Raw genomic sequence first — 17,950 nt, forward strand, 5'->3', positions numbered from 1 at the left:
CTCTCCATCTTTCTTCCCTCTCTCTTCCCCCCTTCTCTCTTCTCCCTTTCTGTTCTCTTTTCCCTCTCTCTTTATCTCTTTTCTTTTCTGTTCTTGTAGCAGTGTTCTATTGTTCTTTTATCAAACTCCTTCAAAAACCTGAACTGAATCTGCGACACGAAAACACCACAGTGTACGAAAAGTAATCAGAGACTTAAAGAGAAAGGGGGTATTAAAGAGGAGGTATTTACTTCTATGGGGTATTAAAGAGGAGGTATTTACTTCTGTGGGGTATTAAAGAGGAGGTATTTACTTCTGTGGGGTATTAAAGAGGAGGTATTTACTTCTGTGGGGTATTAAAGAGGAGGTATTTACTTCTGTGGGGTATTAAAGAGGAGGTATTTACTTCTGTGGGGTATTAAAGAGGAGGTATTTACTTCCACGGGGTATTAAAGAGGAGGTATTTACTTCTGTGGGGTATTAAAGAGGAGGTATTTACTTCCACGGGGTATTAAAGAGGAGGTATTTACTTCATCATGTTTCCTTATTTATCCAGTTTTGGTCCAATTTACAGTTAAAAAGGCGAAGTAAAAAATCAAATGAAACTTTTTTTTTTCATATTTGCTCAGCTCTTAGTTGTTGATACTTTACAGTGACATGATATCGGGGGTGTTCTATGTTCTACATGTATGTCTATGGTGGAATGTTCAGCAGTTACCATGGAGACAGGACGCACAGATTAGCAAACACTGTCAAAATGGATTTAAACAGCACATTTTCAGGAGCGTGAGTTTTCATGGTTCTGTTTTGGAGTTTCATTTACACAGACTGGCTAATGCTAATGCTAATGCTTATGCTAATGCTAATGCTAATGCTAATGCCAATGCTAGCTATCCTGTGACTGTAAGGTTAGACTTGTTTAACAGCACAAATCATCTTATAAATCAGCTCTTTTTAGTCAGATTACACCAAAATAAACCCCAGATTAAAGTCGAATCGAGCCTCAGACAGAGCTGTGCCTCCAGCTAGCGTCACACCCGCGGAGCTCTTTGTTGACATCAGCTGCAGAGTGTGAGTTTCATGTCCCGTGTGTTCTCTGTTCAGGCTGTTCGAGACGCTCCAGTCCCTGTTCTGGTCGATCTTCGGTCTGTTGAATCTGTACGTCACAAACGTCAGAGCGAGACACGAGTTCACCGAGTTCGTCGGCGCCACCATGTTTGGAACGTACAACATCATCTCCCTCGTGGTGCTGCTCAACATGCTAATCGCCATGATGAACAACTCCTACCAGCTCATCGCGGTAAGCTAGCAACTCCGGCTAATCGTGGTAAGATAGCAACACCAGCTAATCACGGTAAGATAGCAACACCGGCTAATCACGGTAAGATAGCAACACCAGCTAATCACGATAAGCTAGCAACACGAGCTCATCGCGGTAAGCTAGCAACATAGGCTAATCACCATGATGAACAACTCCTACCAGCTTATCGCGGTAAGATAGCAACACCAGCTAATCATGGTAAGATAGCAACACCAGCTAATCACGGTAAGATAGCAACACCGGCTAATCACGGTAAGCTAGCAACACCAGCTAATCACGTTAAGATAGCAACACCAGCTAATCACGGTAAGATAGCAACACAGGCTAATCGCGGTAAGATAGCGTCACGAGCTCAACGCAGTAAGTTAGCAACACCAGTTAATCATGATAAGCTAACAACATGAGCTAATCACGGTAAGCTAGCAACACGAGCTCGCAGCTATTTAGATTATAACAGAGAGAATTTTTAAACTTTCCATTTATTGTAAACTGTAAAATTCTCACATGTTTAACAAACGCACCTACAGATTTAGGCTGAGTTCTTCTCTCAAACTGAAAACACTCTGTTCCACCTTGTGATGTCATCATGTGGTGATACAGGAAGTGCTCCGCTGTGTTTTTAAACTCCACACACCTTCACCAGAATCCTACTCTTCTCTCTTCTCCTCCTCTTGACTCTCCTCTCCTCCTCTCTCTTTAGTCCGATCTGTTCACTTGAACAGTCCCACTTGATGACATCACAAGGTGGACCTTCACATTTTGATCTTTGTAGATGTTACAGACGAATAATAAAGTGACTCAGACATGTGTTTTTGAGGAGTATAAATGTCCTCGTCTAAAGTGAACGTGTCGTCTCCAGGACCACGCAGACATCGAGTGGAAGTTCGCTCGTACGAAGTTGTGGATGAGTTACTTTGACGAAGGCGGGACGCTGCCTCCGCCCTTTAACATCGTGCCCAGTCCAAAGTCCGTGTGGTACTTGCTCATGTGGCTGCACGCGCGGCTCTGCGTGCGAGGACAGACCCCCGGAGACGACCCCCACAAGTGCGAGAACCTGCGGGAGTTCACGGTGAGACACGGGGACAGTGGGGTATGTGTCCTCTCCACAGACTGTACCAAAGCTCCTGATTGGCTCATTCACCTGTCAATCACAGCCATGTGACCTCGACAACAGGAAGTGGAGAAAGAGGAGCTGAAACATCACAGTGGATTTATGTGTTTACATGGACCAAAAGGGTATTAAAGAGGAGGTATTTACTTCTGTGGGGTATTAAAGAGGAGGTATTTACTTCTGTGGGGTATTAAAGAGGAGGTATTTACTTCTGTGGGGTATTAAAGAGGAGGTATTTACTTCTGTGGGGTATTAAAGAGGAGGCATTTACTTCTGTGGGGTATTAAAGAGGAGGTATTTACTTCTACGGGGTATTAAAGAGGAGGTATTTACTTCTGTGGGGTATTAAAGAGGAGGTATTTACTTCTGTGGGGTATTAAAGAGGAGGTATTTACTTCTGTGGGGTATTAAAGAGGAGGTATTTACTTCTGTGGGGTATTAAAGAGGAGGTATTTACTTCTGTGGGGTATTAAAGAGGAGGCATTTACTTCTGTGGGGTATTAAAGAGGAGGTATTTACTTCTACGGGGTATTAAAGAGGAGGTATTTACTTCTGTGGGGTATTAAAGAGGAGGTATTTACTTCTGTGGGGTATTAAAGAGGAGGTATTTACTTCTGTGGGGTATTAAAGAGGAGGTATTTACTTCTACGGGGTATTAAAGAGGAGGTATTTACTTCTGTGGGGTATTAAAGAGGAGGTATTTACCAGTGAAACTACTGCACATCACACCAGGTTTGTGAAGTCGTAGTGTACAGTTTTTTGTCATATTTTTGTACATTTATGGACATTTGTTGTGCGGGAGCGTGGGTGACGTCGGCTTGTGGGCGGAGCCTCGTACTGAATCTCACATCTAACATTAAAAAGGGTTTGTACAGGGCTTGGGACAGATCTCTAGATGACTCAAACACGCATGGACGACATATAAAACCTCTTCAGACGTGTTTTTGATGAGGAAATGATGTTATAACATGGGAGAAAGCTACAAAAAGTGGGTTTTTTGCACGTTTGGCAGCAGCGTCTCTCATAAAAACCCGACATTATGTTTTGGACGGAGCAGAGAGGCGGTGTTATGTTCGGGCGGAGCGTCTGGGAGCAGCGAGCTGGAGGCTGAAGGACACGGCTGGTCTCTGCCAAACCGCTCCCTGGGGTGTGACTCAGCCCTGTGTTCTGTCAGGCTGATGTCCACAGACGCTCTGCGCTCGCTACACGGCTAACATGCGCCGCGCGGATTTAGCTCAGTGCTAGCAAACGAGAACGAAGTTTAGGGACAGGGTTAAAAAGTACGATGGATTTGTTCTATAAAACCTGCACAGATTGAGTTTTTTATGTGTTTAAACTGTAGGAAACACTGTGCTGGACATGGGGACATTTTATTGTATTTAGCAGCAAATATTAATGAGGAACTGATAGTTTTATAATTTAATTGTGATGAAATGTGTGTTTTTTACCAGCAGCTAAATCTGGTACAAATCATCTTTTCTTTTGTAAGATTAATGAATTTGTCCATGGTCCCTGATAAATAAATAAATTAATAAAATAATAAAATAAAAATTAAAAATAAATAAATAAAAACAAATACTTAAAAAAATTAATAAAAAATAAATACAATTAAAATAATACATAAAAACAAAACAAAATGAAATAAAACAAAATAAAAAATAAAAAATAAATAAAAACAAATACTTAAAAATGTAATTAAAAAAATAAAATTAAAATAATAAATAACAACTAAATAAAACAAAATGAAATAAAATAAAATAAAAAAAATGAAATGAAATAAAATAAAATTAAATTAAAAAATTAAAAAATTAAAAATGGAAAACATAAATAAAATAAAAAAATAAATAAAATAAAACAATGGATTAGGATTTGGTTAAGGTTTTGCCTCGAATGCAGAATACACATTTCTTCAATACTTTTCAAAGTCGGGCCTGTCACAATAACACATTTTGAATATTGCTGAAGTAAATAGACGGTAAACGATAATACTGAAACAGAACCGTGAAGCAGAATTATCCCCAAAAATTTAAAATACATAAAAAAAACAGAATACAAAGTTCAGAACTCAAGCATAGTACCTAAAAATAACCCAAATGTCACTGGAAAAAAAATAGGGAAAAAATAAAAAATAAAAATCACAGGGGTCTGAAAAACATGGAGGATTTCTGCAAAACTCTGTTAGTTTGACGTGAGATAAATGTGATTTTATTTGTAAATCAGAGGTGACCAATGAGCTCCTTCGTTTCACACGTGTCACTGAAATGAATAAATCTGATTGGATGATCACAGTTGACCGGGTTTAAGACGCGACAGAGCAACATAAATCTATACGTACCAGGCAAGTTCATGTTAGGGACCGGGTTAAAAAGTCAGCTCTGTCCCTTTAGGCACCGCTAACTGTGAATTAAACTAAAGACTTTAAACTACTGAATATGGTGTGTACTTCTGCTGAACAAATGTCAAATATTGAATAAATCGGCATAATTTTGACACATAAACTCACACCAGGCTGTTACATGTGAGCGTGACGACGACAAGCGCGAGGTCGTGTGCGGTGTAATCGACTTTTTTCACTTTGTCCCATGTTCTAACGCCGTTATCCCTCATCACAAACACGTCCGAAGAGGTTTTAGAGTCATCCACGCGTGTTTGAGTCATCTAGAGATCTGTCACACGCGACAATCCTCTGTAAATATACAAAAATATGACACAAAACTGTACACTACGACTTCACAAACCTGGTGTGATGTGCAGTAGTGAAACAGGACAGAGGATAATGTGAATTGATTTGTCGGTTGCGTTCGTTCAAATCGTCTCGTGCGGCGGATTGAGTCGTGAGGTCCCGTGGGATCTCCGAACACGGGCCTCAGCTGTGAGAGGAGGCGCAGCAGGTTGAGCGTCTCCTTCATCTGCATCTGCTCCCGGTGTTACATAAGAACAACCGGACGCACGGGGAGCAACACTGACCCAAGCAACGTTTAGAAGAAAATACAGGAAGTAAGACGGAAAATAAATTATCAAACTGAAACAACGAGATAATACACTTTAGTCCTCCTGATCCTGCGCCTCCTTCAGACTCCTCACTCTCCCCTTTAGTCCTTTAGATCCTGCGCCTCCTCCAGACTCCTCACTCTCCCCTTTAGTCCTTTAGATCCTGCGCCTCCTCCAGACTCCTCACTCTCCCCTTTAGTCCTCCTGATCCTGCGCCTCCTCCAGACTCCTCACTCTCCCCTTTAGTCCTCCTGATCCTGCGCCTCCTCCAGACTCCTCACTCTCCCCTTTAGTCCTCCAGATCCTGCGCCTCCTCCATCACTTTCCTCTTTAGTCCTCCAGATCCTGCGCCTCCTCCATTACTCTCCTCTTTAGTCCTCCAGATCCTGCGCCTCCTCCATCACTTTCCCCTTTAGTCTTCTAGATCCTGCACCTCCTCCATTACTCTCCCCTTTAGTCCTCCAGATCCTGCGCCTCCTCCATCACTTTCCTCTTTAGTCCTCCAGATCCTGCGCCTCCTCCATCACTTTCCTCTTTTGTCCTCCAGATCCTGCACCTCCTCCATCACTCTCCCCTTTAGTCCTCTTGATCCTGCGCCTCCTCCATTACTCTCCCCTTTAGTCCTGCAGATTCTGCGCCTCCTCCATTACTCTCCCCTTTAGTCCTCCTGGTCCTGCGCCTCCTCCATCACTTTTCTCTTTAGTCCTCCAGATCCTGCGCCTCCTCCATCACTTTCCCCTTTAGTCTTCTAGATCCTGCGCCTCCTCCATCACTTTCCTCTTTAGTCCTCCTGGTCCTGCGCCTCCTCCTCCCTCCTCCTCCCCTTTACTCCTCCAGACTCCTCCCACTTCCACCGCTCTATTTAAAAATAAAACCGTGTCCGTAGTTTAGTTTAACCTTTAACTCCTGCTTCACTTTTACTCCTCAAAATACTCAAATCCTTTCGCTCCTGGAGGATTTTCTCGTGTCGTTTCCCGTTAAACGAGACGGCGGTGACAAGACGGAGCGGCGACGAGACGCATTAATCCCCGTAGAGGAGCAGATAAAGTGGGACAGACGGTGTGAAGGAGGCGCTCACATGTGAACGTCCGGGGGCTGAATCTGAAACGATAATCTGATTTTGAAGCAGCGACGAGAGCGATCGGCGAGTTCATTCGTTCATTCGCTCATTCGTTCATTCGTTCATTCGTTCATTCGTTCTCATTTGTGCGTGATCGATATTTTAACCCCACGGCCTGGCGCTTTATCATTTATGAAGTTGAAATTGGAGTTATAAGTTTCAAAGTGTAACTGTGTTTTGCTTTTTTTGCAGGAGCGACACGCAGACAGCCTGATCCAAAACCAGCATTATCAGGTGAGAGCGACTTCGAACTTAACAATCCTGCATGAACTTTAACCTTTTGTGACCGTTACATCACAAACGCTCGATATTTAAAGCTCCCGTGTGACACAAAACTGACTCTTGCAGCTTTAATCCATGTTCTATTGTTGTTTCCTCCTCAAAAACAGACCTGGAGTTGTGTTTTTGTGTGTGTTTTGTTTTCTTTCTGGTCCCAAACGGTTAAATCTTAAGCGTGCGCCGCCTCCGGTGACCTCTGTGACTTCAAGTAGCTGGTGACATCACGAAAGACTGGCCTGATTACAGACAGGTGTTTCAGATCACAAACACCTGGCTGCAGGGGGCGGAGTTTGAAGCGTGGACACCTGTTAGACCACCAGATCACATTGCTCCTTTTACTTCCCCTATAGTCCTCCGAACCCCGCCCCTCTTGACCCTGTTAGCCCTCTAAACCCCGCCCCTCTTGACCTTGTTAGCCCTCTAAACCCCGCCCCTCTTGACCTTGTTAGCCCTCTAAACCCCGCCCCTTTTCTCCCCTTTTGTCGTCCAGACCCCAACCCTGCTACTCCCTTTAGTCCTCCAGATACCACTCCTCTTCCTCCCTTTAGTCCTCCAGACTCTACTCCTCTTTCCCTCTTTACTCCTCCAAACATCACTCCTCTTACTCCCTTTAGTCCTCCAGACCCTGCCCGTCACTCTCCCCTTTAGTCCTCCAAATGCCGCTCCCCCTCCCCTCTTTAGTCCTACAGACTCCGTCCTTCTTTCTCCATTTAGTCCTCCAGACACCACTCCTACTCCCCCTTTAGTCCTCCAGAGGCCACTCCTACTCCCCCCTTTAGTTCTCCAGACCCCGCCCATCCTCCTCCCTCACTCTCCCCTTTAGTCCTCTAGACGTCACCCCTCTTCCCCACCTTTAGTCCTCCAACACAGCTCTTCTTCCCCCCTTTAGTCCTCTAGATGCCACTCCTCTTCCTCCCTTTAGTCCTGCAGACGCTGCCCTTTTCCCCCCCTTTAGTCCTCTAGATGTCTCCTCTTCTTCCATTTAGTCCTCCATTGTCACTTTTCTTTGCCCCCTTTACTCCTCCAGACCCCGCCCCTCACTCTCCCCTTTACTCCTCCAGACCCCGCCCCTCACTCTCCCCTTTACTCCTCCAGACCCCGCCCCTCACGACATTAGCACTAGCATTAGCATTAGCTCTTAAAGCAGCGTGACAGTTTTATCCGCAGCTTTAAACTAAACCTGGAGCTAACGAGGCAACAAAAAACAACAAAAAAACAAAAACACAAATATTCTGAGCTGTTTGTGAGTCTGATGTGACGAGATAAACGAGTGGGAGCATCGTCTAAACCCATTTGCATCTTCACTTTTCTCAGCTCTGATTGGCCGCTGTGCGTTCGATTTGGCGTGTGTCGTATCTGGCGTTAGCGGCGTTAGCGGCGTGGTTAGCGGCGCGGCTCTGTGATGCGCTGGCAGAGTGGCAGGTTGGCCCGCACACAGGTGGAGAGTGGGAGGACTGGCACCGTCTCTCCGGCACCAAATGTCCCTGGAATTGAGCGAATCCGCGCGAATCAATACAGGTCACGCCGTTTAGTCCCGAAACGCCAACGGAGACGAGCGCTTCGCCACAAAAACACAACATCGACACCGAGCGGGCCGTCTGAGGGAGGCGGCGGCGCAAGAACCGCAAGAACCGCTCCCGTTTGAGTAAAAGTACAAGAGACGACGGCGGAACAGTACAAAAGGAAAAGAAAAACAAGTGGAATTAAACGTTTGGAATGACACAAAGAGGAGGAGACAAGAGGAGGAGGAGAGGAGACAAGAGGAGGAGACAGGAGGAGGAGACAAGAGGAGGAGAGGAGACAAGAGGAGGAGACAAGAGGAGGAGACAAGAGGAGGAGACAAGAGGAGACAAGAGGAGGAGACAAGAGGAGGAGAAGAGACAAGAGGAGGAGACAAGAGGTGGAGACAAGAGGAGGAGACAAGAGGAGGAGAGGAGACAAGAGGAGGAGACAAGAGGAGGAGACAAGAGGAGGAGAGGAGACAAGAGGAGGAGACAAGAGGAGGAGACAAGAGGAGGAGACAAGAGGAGACAAGAGGAGGAGACAAGAGGAGGAGACAAGAGGAGGAGACAAGAGGAGGAGAGGGGAAGGGGAGGAGAGGAGACAAGAGGAGGAGAGGAAGAGAAAAGACAAGAGGAGGAAAGGAGACAAGAGGAGAGGAGGAGACAAGAGGAAGAGAGGAGACAAGAGGAGGAGACAGGAGGAGGAGACAGGAGGAGGAGACAGGAGGAGGAGAGGAGACAGGAGGAGGAGAGGAGACAAGAGGAGGAGAGGAGACAAGAGGAGGAGAGGAGACAGGAGGAGAGGAGACAAGAGGAGGAGAGGAGACAGGAGGAGAAGAGACAAGAGGAGGAGACAAGAGGAGGAGAGGAGACAAGAGGAGGAGACAGGAGGAGGAGACAAGAGGAGGAGAGGAGACAAGAGGAGGAGAGGAGACAAGAGGAGGAGACAAGAGGAGGAGACAAGAGGAGGAGACAAGAGGAGGAGACAAGAGGAGGAGACAAGAGGAGGAGACAAGAGGAGGAGACAAGAGGAGGAGAAGAGACAAGAGGAGGAGACAAGAGGAGACAAGAGGAGGAGACAAGAGGAGGAGAAGAGACAAGAGGAGGAGACAAGAGGTGGAGACAAGAGGAGGAGAGGAGACAAGAGGAGGAGACAAGAGGAAGAGAGGAGAGGAGGAGACAAGAAGAGGAGAGGAGAGGAATAGACAAGACAAGAGGAGGTGACAAGAGGAGGAGATAAGAGGAGGAGACAAGAGGAGACAAGAGGAGGAGAGGAGACAAGAGGAGGAGACAAGAGGAGGAGAGGAGACAAGAGGAGACAAGAGGAGGAGACAAGAGGAGGAGAGGAGACAAGAGGAGACAAGAGGAGGAGACAAGAGGAGACAAGAGGAGGAGACAAGAGGAGGAGGAGAGGAGGAGACAAGAGGAGGAGAGGAGACGAGAGGAGACAAGAGGAGGAGGAGAGGAGGAGGAGAGGAGGAGACAAGAGGAGGAGACAAGAGGAGGAGAAGAGACAAGAGGAGGAGACAAGAGGAGGAGACAAGAGGAGGAGAAGAGACAAGAGGAGGAGAAGAGACAAGAGGAGGAGAAGAGACAAGAGGAGGAGAAGAGACAAGAGGAGGAGACAAGAGGAGGAGACAAGAGGAGACAAGAGGAGGAGACAAGAGGAGGAGAAGAGACAAGAGGAGGAGACAAGAGGTGGAGACAAGAGGAGGAGAAGAGACAAGAGGAGGAGACAAGAGGAGGAGACAAGAGGAGACAAGAGGAGGAGACAAGAGGAGGAGAAGAGACAAGAGGAGGAGAAGAGACAAGAGGAGGAGACAAGAGGTGGAGACAAGAGGAGGAGAAGAGACAAGAGGAGGAGACAAGAGGAGGAGACAAGAGGTGGAGACAAGAGGAGGAGAGGAGAAGAGAGGAGACAAGAGGAGGAGACAGGAGGAGAGGAGACAAGAAGAGGAGACAAGAGGAGGAGACAAGAAGAGGAGAAGAGACAAGAGGAGGAGACAAGAGGTGGAGACAAGAGGAGGAGAGGAGACAAGAGGAGGAGACAAGAGGAGGAGAAGAGACAAGAGGTGGAGACAAGAGGAGGAGACAAGAGGCGGAGAGGAGACGAGAGGAGGAGACAAGAGGGGAGACAAGAGGAGGAGAGGAGACAAAAGGAGGAGAGGAAGAGAAGAGGAAGAGAGGAGGAGAGGAGATAAGTGTAGAAGGAGAACAGTGGAGACAGGAGGAAATGTACTTAAAGAATAAAAGTATTTCTCACAGATTTTGAGTCTTTAAAACTTCAAATGTGGTGATTTTGATAAAGATTTGAGTTGAATTTTGTTCAACAGAAACGACTGAAATAGAAAGTACAGATACTGCGCTCAAATGTACTCAAGTAAAAGTAAAAGTATCCATTTTACACTCTACTTACATACAGTACTTTACTACTTTTACTTTATGTTCTGCCAATAAAAAGTAGTTCCTTCAAAACAATTACACAAGAAATGAAACAGCACAGAGTCGATAAAATGTTTACTCCAAATAATATTACTCAAGTAGAAGTACAAAGCAGTCGTCCAAGAAATGATCCAAGTAAAAGTATAAAGTATTTGGGAAAAGTACAACTCGAGTAACTTAAAGAGTAACTGTTGAAGGACAATCAGACAGACCCAAAAATGATCCAAACTAAATCAAAAGAGGAATCAGGACTTTTACTCGAGTAAAAGTACTGCTACTTCAATACAAACAGTACTCAAGTAGGAGCAAAAATACTCTGAGATAAAAGTACTCTGAAAAGTAGAAGTAATTCTCGAAACGCCCCCCTCCCTGTTTCATCCTGACTCGTTGACCTCAGTGTTATAACAGACGTGTAACCATGGCGACTGTCTCCAAACAGGAAGTGATCCGTAGCCTGGTGAAGAGGTACGTGGCGGCGATGATCCGGAGCGCCAAGACGGACGAGGGGCTCACCGAGGAGAACTTTAAGGTGGGACGACTTTGTGTGTGCGTGTGTGGGGGGGGGGGGGGGAGGTGCACTTCCTGTATCACCTCATGACATCACAAGGTGGAACAGAGTGTTTTCAGTTTGAGAGAAGTAGATTCATTAGCGGGATTCAGGCTGATTTTGTTGTGATAAAAGTAAATACCTCCACTTTAATACCCCACAGAAGTAAATACCTCCTCTTTAATACCCCACAGAAATACCTCCTCTTTAATACCCCACAGAAGTAAATACCTCCTCTTTAATACCCCACAGAAGTAAATACCTCCTCTTTAATACCCCACAGAAGTAAATACCTCCTCTTTAATACCCCATAGAAGTAAATACCTCCTCTTTAATACCCCACAGAAGTAAATACCTCCTCTTTAATACCCCACAGAGGTAAATACCTCCTCTTTAATACCCCACAGAAGTAAATACCTCCTCTTTAATACCCCATAGAAGTAAATACCTCCTCTTTAATACCCCACAGAAGTAAATACCTCCTCTTTAATACCCCACAGAAGTAAATACCTCCTCTTTAATACCCCGTAGCAGTACACACTCTTCAGATATATTGTAGTACTTAATATTTCTTCCGTATAAACTTCCCAAACCTCCTGGTGGATGTTTTTTCTGCTCTTTTCCTGTTAAATCCTCGTCTCCTGACACTCGGCTCTGCTCTGGTCCCAGGACGGAGCCTCTGGAGTTTTGGGATGTGCTGCTTTTGAAGTGGAATATTTCCTTTGGGCTTTTGAATAAGGAGAAAATCACAACATTCCGAGTTCTGTGTATTTTTCAGTGTGAGGAGATTTAGGACAGAACAAAAACGTGCTAAGCTAACATCAGCCCGAGTCCTGAGAAGAAAAACACACTTAGGCTGAGTTCTTCTCTCAAACTCAAAACACTCTGTTCCACCTTGTGATGTCATCATGTGGTGATACAGGAAGTGCTCCACTGTGTTTTTAAACTCCACACACCTTCATTTATAGAATCATTTGCGTTAGAACATTTGTTTTTTTTGTAATTTGTAATTTTTCTGGAAGAGCGTCTGCCAGTTTCTTTTCTTCATGGAGTTGATATTGTGCCCGGAATGTTCCAAAATATGGCATTAAACATATATACTGCCATATAGACAAGCCAGTGATGATGGTTAGATCTGTGGAGAGGTGGACCGCTCAGAGAAAGAAGGAGGAAGGAGCAGAGAACCAGAGGAGCAAAGACAGAGGAGCAGAGACAGAGGAGCAGAGACAGAGGAGCAGAGACAGAGGAGCAGAGACAGAGGAGCAGAGACAGAGGAGCAGAGACAGAGGAGCAGAGTCAGAGGAGCAAAGACAGAGGAGCAAAGACAGAGGAGCAGAGACAGAGGAGCAGAGACAGAGGAGCAGAGACAGAGGAGCAGAGTCAGAGGAGCAGAGACAGAGGAGCAGAAAAAAATGCTTGTTTTTGTTTACATTTCTATAACTTGATGGGGCTCAGGGGGAGAGTCAGGTGAAGTGTAATCATCAGAGTGTAACCGTCGTCTTGTGTCGGAGTGTAACCATCGTCTCGTGTCAGAGCGTAACCGTCGTCTCGTGTTGGACGTCGTCTCATGTCGGACTGTAACCGTCGTCTCGTGTCGGAGTGTAACCGTCGTCTCGTGTCGGAGTGTAACCGTCGTCTCGTGTCGGAGTGTAATCATCGCCTCGTGTCAGAGTGTAATCGTCGTCTCGTGCCCGAGTGTAACCGTCGCCTTGTCTCAGAGTGTAACCGTCGTCTCGTGTCAGAGTATAATCTTTGTGTCACCTCATGATGTAATGTCGTGTGCGTTTGACCCGTGAGAGATGGGGTCACTGATTGAACACGACGCTGCGTGGAGGCAAAGAACAGGAAGCAATTAGGGCCAAAAAGCAAGAAATAACAACACAGCAGTAAAACGTCTTTATGTAATTTACAGTTTCATGATCGTTTAAACTCAGGAAAGTGACAGAAAATATGTAAACATTTAAATATATGTTTTATATTTGTCTTTAACTGTACCAGGGTGTGTTTGTCGAGTCTTTACTGCTTGAAAAAGTACAAAAAATAATCTCAACACACTCAAAGCTCCGTCACATAGTAGTACAGTATTTAAGTACACATTTGAGGTATCTACACTTTACTTTTTACTTTTACTTCAGTACATTTGAGAGCAGTATCTGTACTTTCTACTCCACTACATGTTTAACTGGGCTGAAAAGTAAAAGTATTTTCTTATTGTGTGAGACCTGAGGGTTTATTTTTAACACAATCGTAGTTTAAGCAAAATTAAAAACGTACAAATAAGAAAACAGCTAAAAAAAAACAGCAATTTAAGTGTTTCTGTTCAAAATCACCACATTTGAAGCTTTAAAAACGACTCAAAATCAGCGTGAAATACTTTTACTTTTTACTTTTATCCTAGACCAATCACACTGTTCCTTATACCTCCAGACTCCGCCCCTTTAGTCCAGACTCCGCCCCTCTTCCATCATCACTCCTCCCCTTTAGTAACTTTAAAACAAGTACTTTAATACTTTTAAGTCGATTTTTTCATGTGATACTTTTACTTATACTTCAGTAAAAGAGCAAAAAAAAAACACATTTTCTGTCGTTTGTCGTTTTAGGAGCTGAAGCAGGACATCTCCAGTTTCCGCTACGAAGTCTTGGACCTTCTGGGAAACCGGCGACCTCCGCGAAGGAACTACTCTTCTTCCAGCGAGACGGCGAGAGAAGATGGCAACACCGCATCGGAAGACGACAGCGAATCCGGCGACGTTGGAGGAGGAGGAACTGGAGAAAAATCCCAAAAACCGTCCAAAGGCGTTAGCTTCATGGTTCCGCTGGAGGAAGACTCAGGAGCAGGATCTAATTTGGGCGTTTCTGCGTTGGTGCGATCGATTTCCGGGATGCCTTCTTCGGAGAAAGCAGGCGGGCCGGATGAGGGGCTGGGATGGGGTTTGGAAGAGGAAGACGAGGACGGAAAACCGAAAAGCAACGGGTTGAAAACAAACGTACTGTCCACGACGTCGGCCACCATGCTAGCGTCGACTTCGTTCACGTCGTCCCTGGCCAGAGCGCGAAGCCGGCTGCAGCAGATGTCGACCACGGGCGGGAAAACGGACTCCTTCAAGCGATTGTCCTACCTGTTCTCCAGATCGAAACGCAAAGCTCCGCCCGTCCCGTTACCTCTGCAAACCTCCCCGAGCTTCACGATTTCCGACGGGCTGCTGCGACCGCTGGGGAGCCACGGACACGCCGATTTCGGTCACGTGACGAGAAGCGAGCCGCACCTGCACGAAGTCGGCCGATCCGTGGACAGCATCGGCGCCGCGTTTTCCCCCTCGCGCCGCACGAACGGACGCGATTCCCTGCTCGCCGCCCTGCCCCGCCCCCCGCCCTGCCCCTGCCAATCGCTGCACTGCGCTTCCAACATGTCCGAATCCAGCGCGCGGCTCTTGGATTCCAGCGAGGACGTTTTCCAGGGCGGCGGAGGCGGGATGGGGATGGAAGGGGTGGCGGGGTTGTCGGCGGCGGAGCAAATTTCAGGAAGCGGGCGGGGATCGTTAATGGGCGGGTGGGTGGGGCCTTGTGATGATGTCATGGAGGACAGCTGCGAGGTCATAGAGGAATCCGTGACGACGCAGCTATAGGACGGGCTGGGTCACGTGACTGTTATTGCTTTTGTTTTTGTTTGTTTTTGGAAAATAACGGCGAGAGACAGAGAGAGAGGTGGGAGGAGCCTGGATTCAAAGATGGACGCAATCGGATTTTTAGCGGATTTTCTCTGAAGGCAGTTTGATGTCATCGGGACAACTTCACCAGCATGTTACTCTAGATCACTATTTAAGCATTTAACGGAAAAAAAAGTATTTATTTGTACGTTTTTTAATCGAGAAACGGTCTCCGCCTCATTTCAACAGAGTTCAAAACTAACTAGCATTGTAAAACGACTAGCTTTTAGCGTTAGCAAACGATAGCGAAACGTACTATTGCCTTGACATGTAGCCGCCATCACAAAAACCGCATGACATTGAAGTATTTACTCTCCCATTCTTTACAAGTGTTTGGCATGACTGTATGTGGTACTTAGCATAGCGTAGTTAGCCCGTAGCTTTAGTAAACGACTTCTTAGATGATGCTAGCACTTTAAAGTCGATGAACTGTTATGTCGATGTCAGTTTTCTTCAGACTCATGTCGTTGCATCGCGTCCGCAGAGTCTAAAGTGACAGTTCGGTTGTTTTTGAAGCTGGTTCTGTTTTATCAAAGCGAGTTTTTGTTGAAGGATCTTATTTTTAAACCTTTCCATTTCTCTCGTTGTTCAAAAGGAAAGTGATTAAAGTGGAACTAAACGCCTAAACTCCGCCCACAACCGCGTTTCAAATAGAGGTGGTGAAATGGGAGGGGTGTGGAGGAGTAAAGGGGAGAGGAAGGGGGAGGAGGAGGAGCGGGGTCTGGAGGACAAAAGGGAGGAGGAGGCTCAGGGTCTGGAGGACTAAAGGGGAGAGTGAGGGAGGAGGAGGCTCAGGGTCTGGAGGACTAAAGGGAGGAGGAGGCGTAGGGTCTGGAGGACTAAAGGGGAGAGTGACGGGGAGGAGGAGGCTCAGGGTCTGGAGGACTAAAGGGAGGAGGGGCGTGGTCTGGAGGACTAAAGGGGAGAGTGAGGGAGGAGGAGGCTCAGGGTCTGGAGGACTAAAGGGAGGAGAGGCGTGGTCTGGAGGACTAAAGGGAGGAGAGGCGTGGTCTGGAGGACTAAAGGGAGGAGGGGCGTGGTCTGGAGGACTAAAGGGGAGAGTGAGGGAGGAGGAGAAAGAGGGGCGGAGTCAGGAGGTAAACGCACCAGTGTGATTAATCTAACAGATATCCACACTTAAACTCCGCCCCCTGCAGCCAGGTGTTTGTAATCAGGGTAGTTTTGTGTGATGTCTCTAACTACTTGAACTCACAGAGGCCACACACTAAGATTTAACCGTTTGGGACCAAAAAAGCTGCAAATTTACCTAGAGTTTGTACTAAAGTTAACAAAAAATGACTAGATTAGTAGATAATTCTCTTTAAAAACTCCATTTACACAGTTTAACGGTGAAATAAACAGATTTAGTGTTTAGTTCCACTTTAAAACGCAACAGAAATTAAATCTGAAAGCAACAAAAAGTAAAATAATAATAGTAAAAGATGCAACGCTATGAGAGCACTGAGGCGGGGCGTGGGCGGAGCGTCTCGCCCAAGGACAGTGAATGTTCGGTGAGTCTGTTACAGGTGACGATGGGGCTTGCCTCTCCACAGATCTGACCTGTAACGTGTCTGGGTGGAGTTAACTGCTTGTCGTCACGGAGATGCATAAAAAGTTAAACGTCACACTGTGGGAAATACTCGGCGAGGCGTTTAAATCTCCATGGAGACAATCCGGCGGTGGACTTTCTATCAGAAAAGTTACAGTGTTCACCTTTAAGAGTGATATAAGAGTGATATATGTAGTGTCGGGTCATGTTTTATAATAACTACACCTTAATTAACATGAATAAAGCATGAACAAAGACTTAAATTATAATGAATAAGTTTATCAGGACGCCATTTTGTCGATCTAGCCCCGTTTTTACTGCCGCTCGTACACGCCCACTGTGACGTACACGCCCACTGTGAGGTACACGCCCACTGTGACGTACACGCCCACTGTGACGTACACGCCCACTGTGAGGTACACGCCCACTGTGACGTACACGCCCACTGTGACGTACACGCCCACTGTGACGTACGCACTTCCTTCTCCAGTTTTAATTTCTTTTTACTTGTCGCTATCGTAGATCCTGAAAACTTCACGGCGCCGTCCGCTCCCGTTGGACGTCGCGGTTTTTCTAACACGGACGTCGGCGGATTTGTTTCTTTTAATTAAGTCGTTTTAGATGAATATTAAAACGTGCAAATTATAATAAAATGAGCACAGACTGGATAAAGAAGTGGACTAAGTGAGCGTGACGTCACCCACAGCGTTCATCATCAGTCCAATGAAGCTAATCGAGGCTAGCGGTTATAGCGGCTAATTTCGGCGCCCAGTTCAGACCGCGAGTATCATAGCAACCAAAGAGCCAATCGGGAGCGACGCCGTTGAAGGTAACGCCCCTTTCTGCCCGCATCACTGGTTTAACGGCGAGCGGACGCTTAGCAACGCTGTCAATCAAACCTGTTGCTAACGCTAGGTACCGGATTGGTCTGTTATTTTTATTTTACGGATGAAATGGCGAAATAAAAACCCCGGGATCGTGTAGAGCGGGTTAACGCGAACATTTAAGACCAAAATGATGAGAGATTAGCGACGTTTTCGTGAGTCGACGGAGCAGGAAGCGCGCACATGCTCACTTCCTGTTAGCATGTTAGCTCTGTCCTTTCGGTCACAGTAGTTCCTCTTTAATTCTAAACTATTTCCTCGTTGTGAAGTCTGAAGTCTTTGTTGATGCTCGAACCGAAGTTGTAGTTTTTTATGAAGCGGGACCTCGTTAACTTTGCCTTTTCTGAAACGCACCTTTTACCCCGTATTATCGAAAAAGAACCGATTCTCATTTGAAAAAGCACCTTAATCTTATTTTTATGCAAGAATCAGAGCTGTCGGGGTTTGGCTCGTCGACCGCCGCATCATCCCTCAACGTCTAAACGGGTTCAAAGGTCAAACGTCTTAACCCCGCCCCC

At 46.1% G+C, this 17,950-nt stretch overlaps 2 protein-coding genes across 2 annotated transcripts in view; both read left to right on the plus strand.

Annotated features, from left to right (window-relative positions):
* Positions 1 to 14,918, plus strand: part of trpc5a (transient receptor potential cation channel, subfamily C, member 5a) — a 62,410-nt gene extending 47,492 nt beyond the window's left edge. Inside the window, exons 13-17 of the mRNA XM_033984046.2 lie at positions 1,084 to 1,279; positions 2,160 to 2,369; positions 6,715 to 6,756; positions 11,185 to 11,274; positions 13,893 to 14,918. Of these exons, the coding sequence (XP_033839937.1) occupies positions 1,084 to 1,279; positions 2,160 to 2,369; positions 6,715 to 6,756; positions 11,185 to 11,274; positions 13,893 to 14,918 (1,564 nt within the window). The remainder of the gene's footprint in view (positions 1 to 1,083; positions 1,280 to 2,159; positions 2,370 to 6,714; positions 6,757 to 11,184; positions 11,275 to 13,892) is intronic.
* The window catches only part of LOC117385933 (deleted in malignant brain tumors 1 protein-like), a 434,825-nt gene that overhangs the window by 375,217 nt on the left and 41,658 nt on the right, over positions 1 to 17,950 (plus strand). The window lies entirely within an intron of this gene.

Source organism: Periophthalmus magnuspinnatus, chromosome 18 (genome assembly GCF_009829125.3).
Source record: "Periophthalmus magnuspinnatus isolate fPerMag1 chromosome 18, fPerMag1.2.pri, whole genome shotgun sequence".
Lineage (NCBI taxonomy): Eukaryota > Metazoa > Chordata > Actinopteri > Gobiiformes > Gobiidae > Periophthalmus > Periophthalmus magnuspinnatus.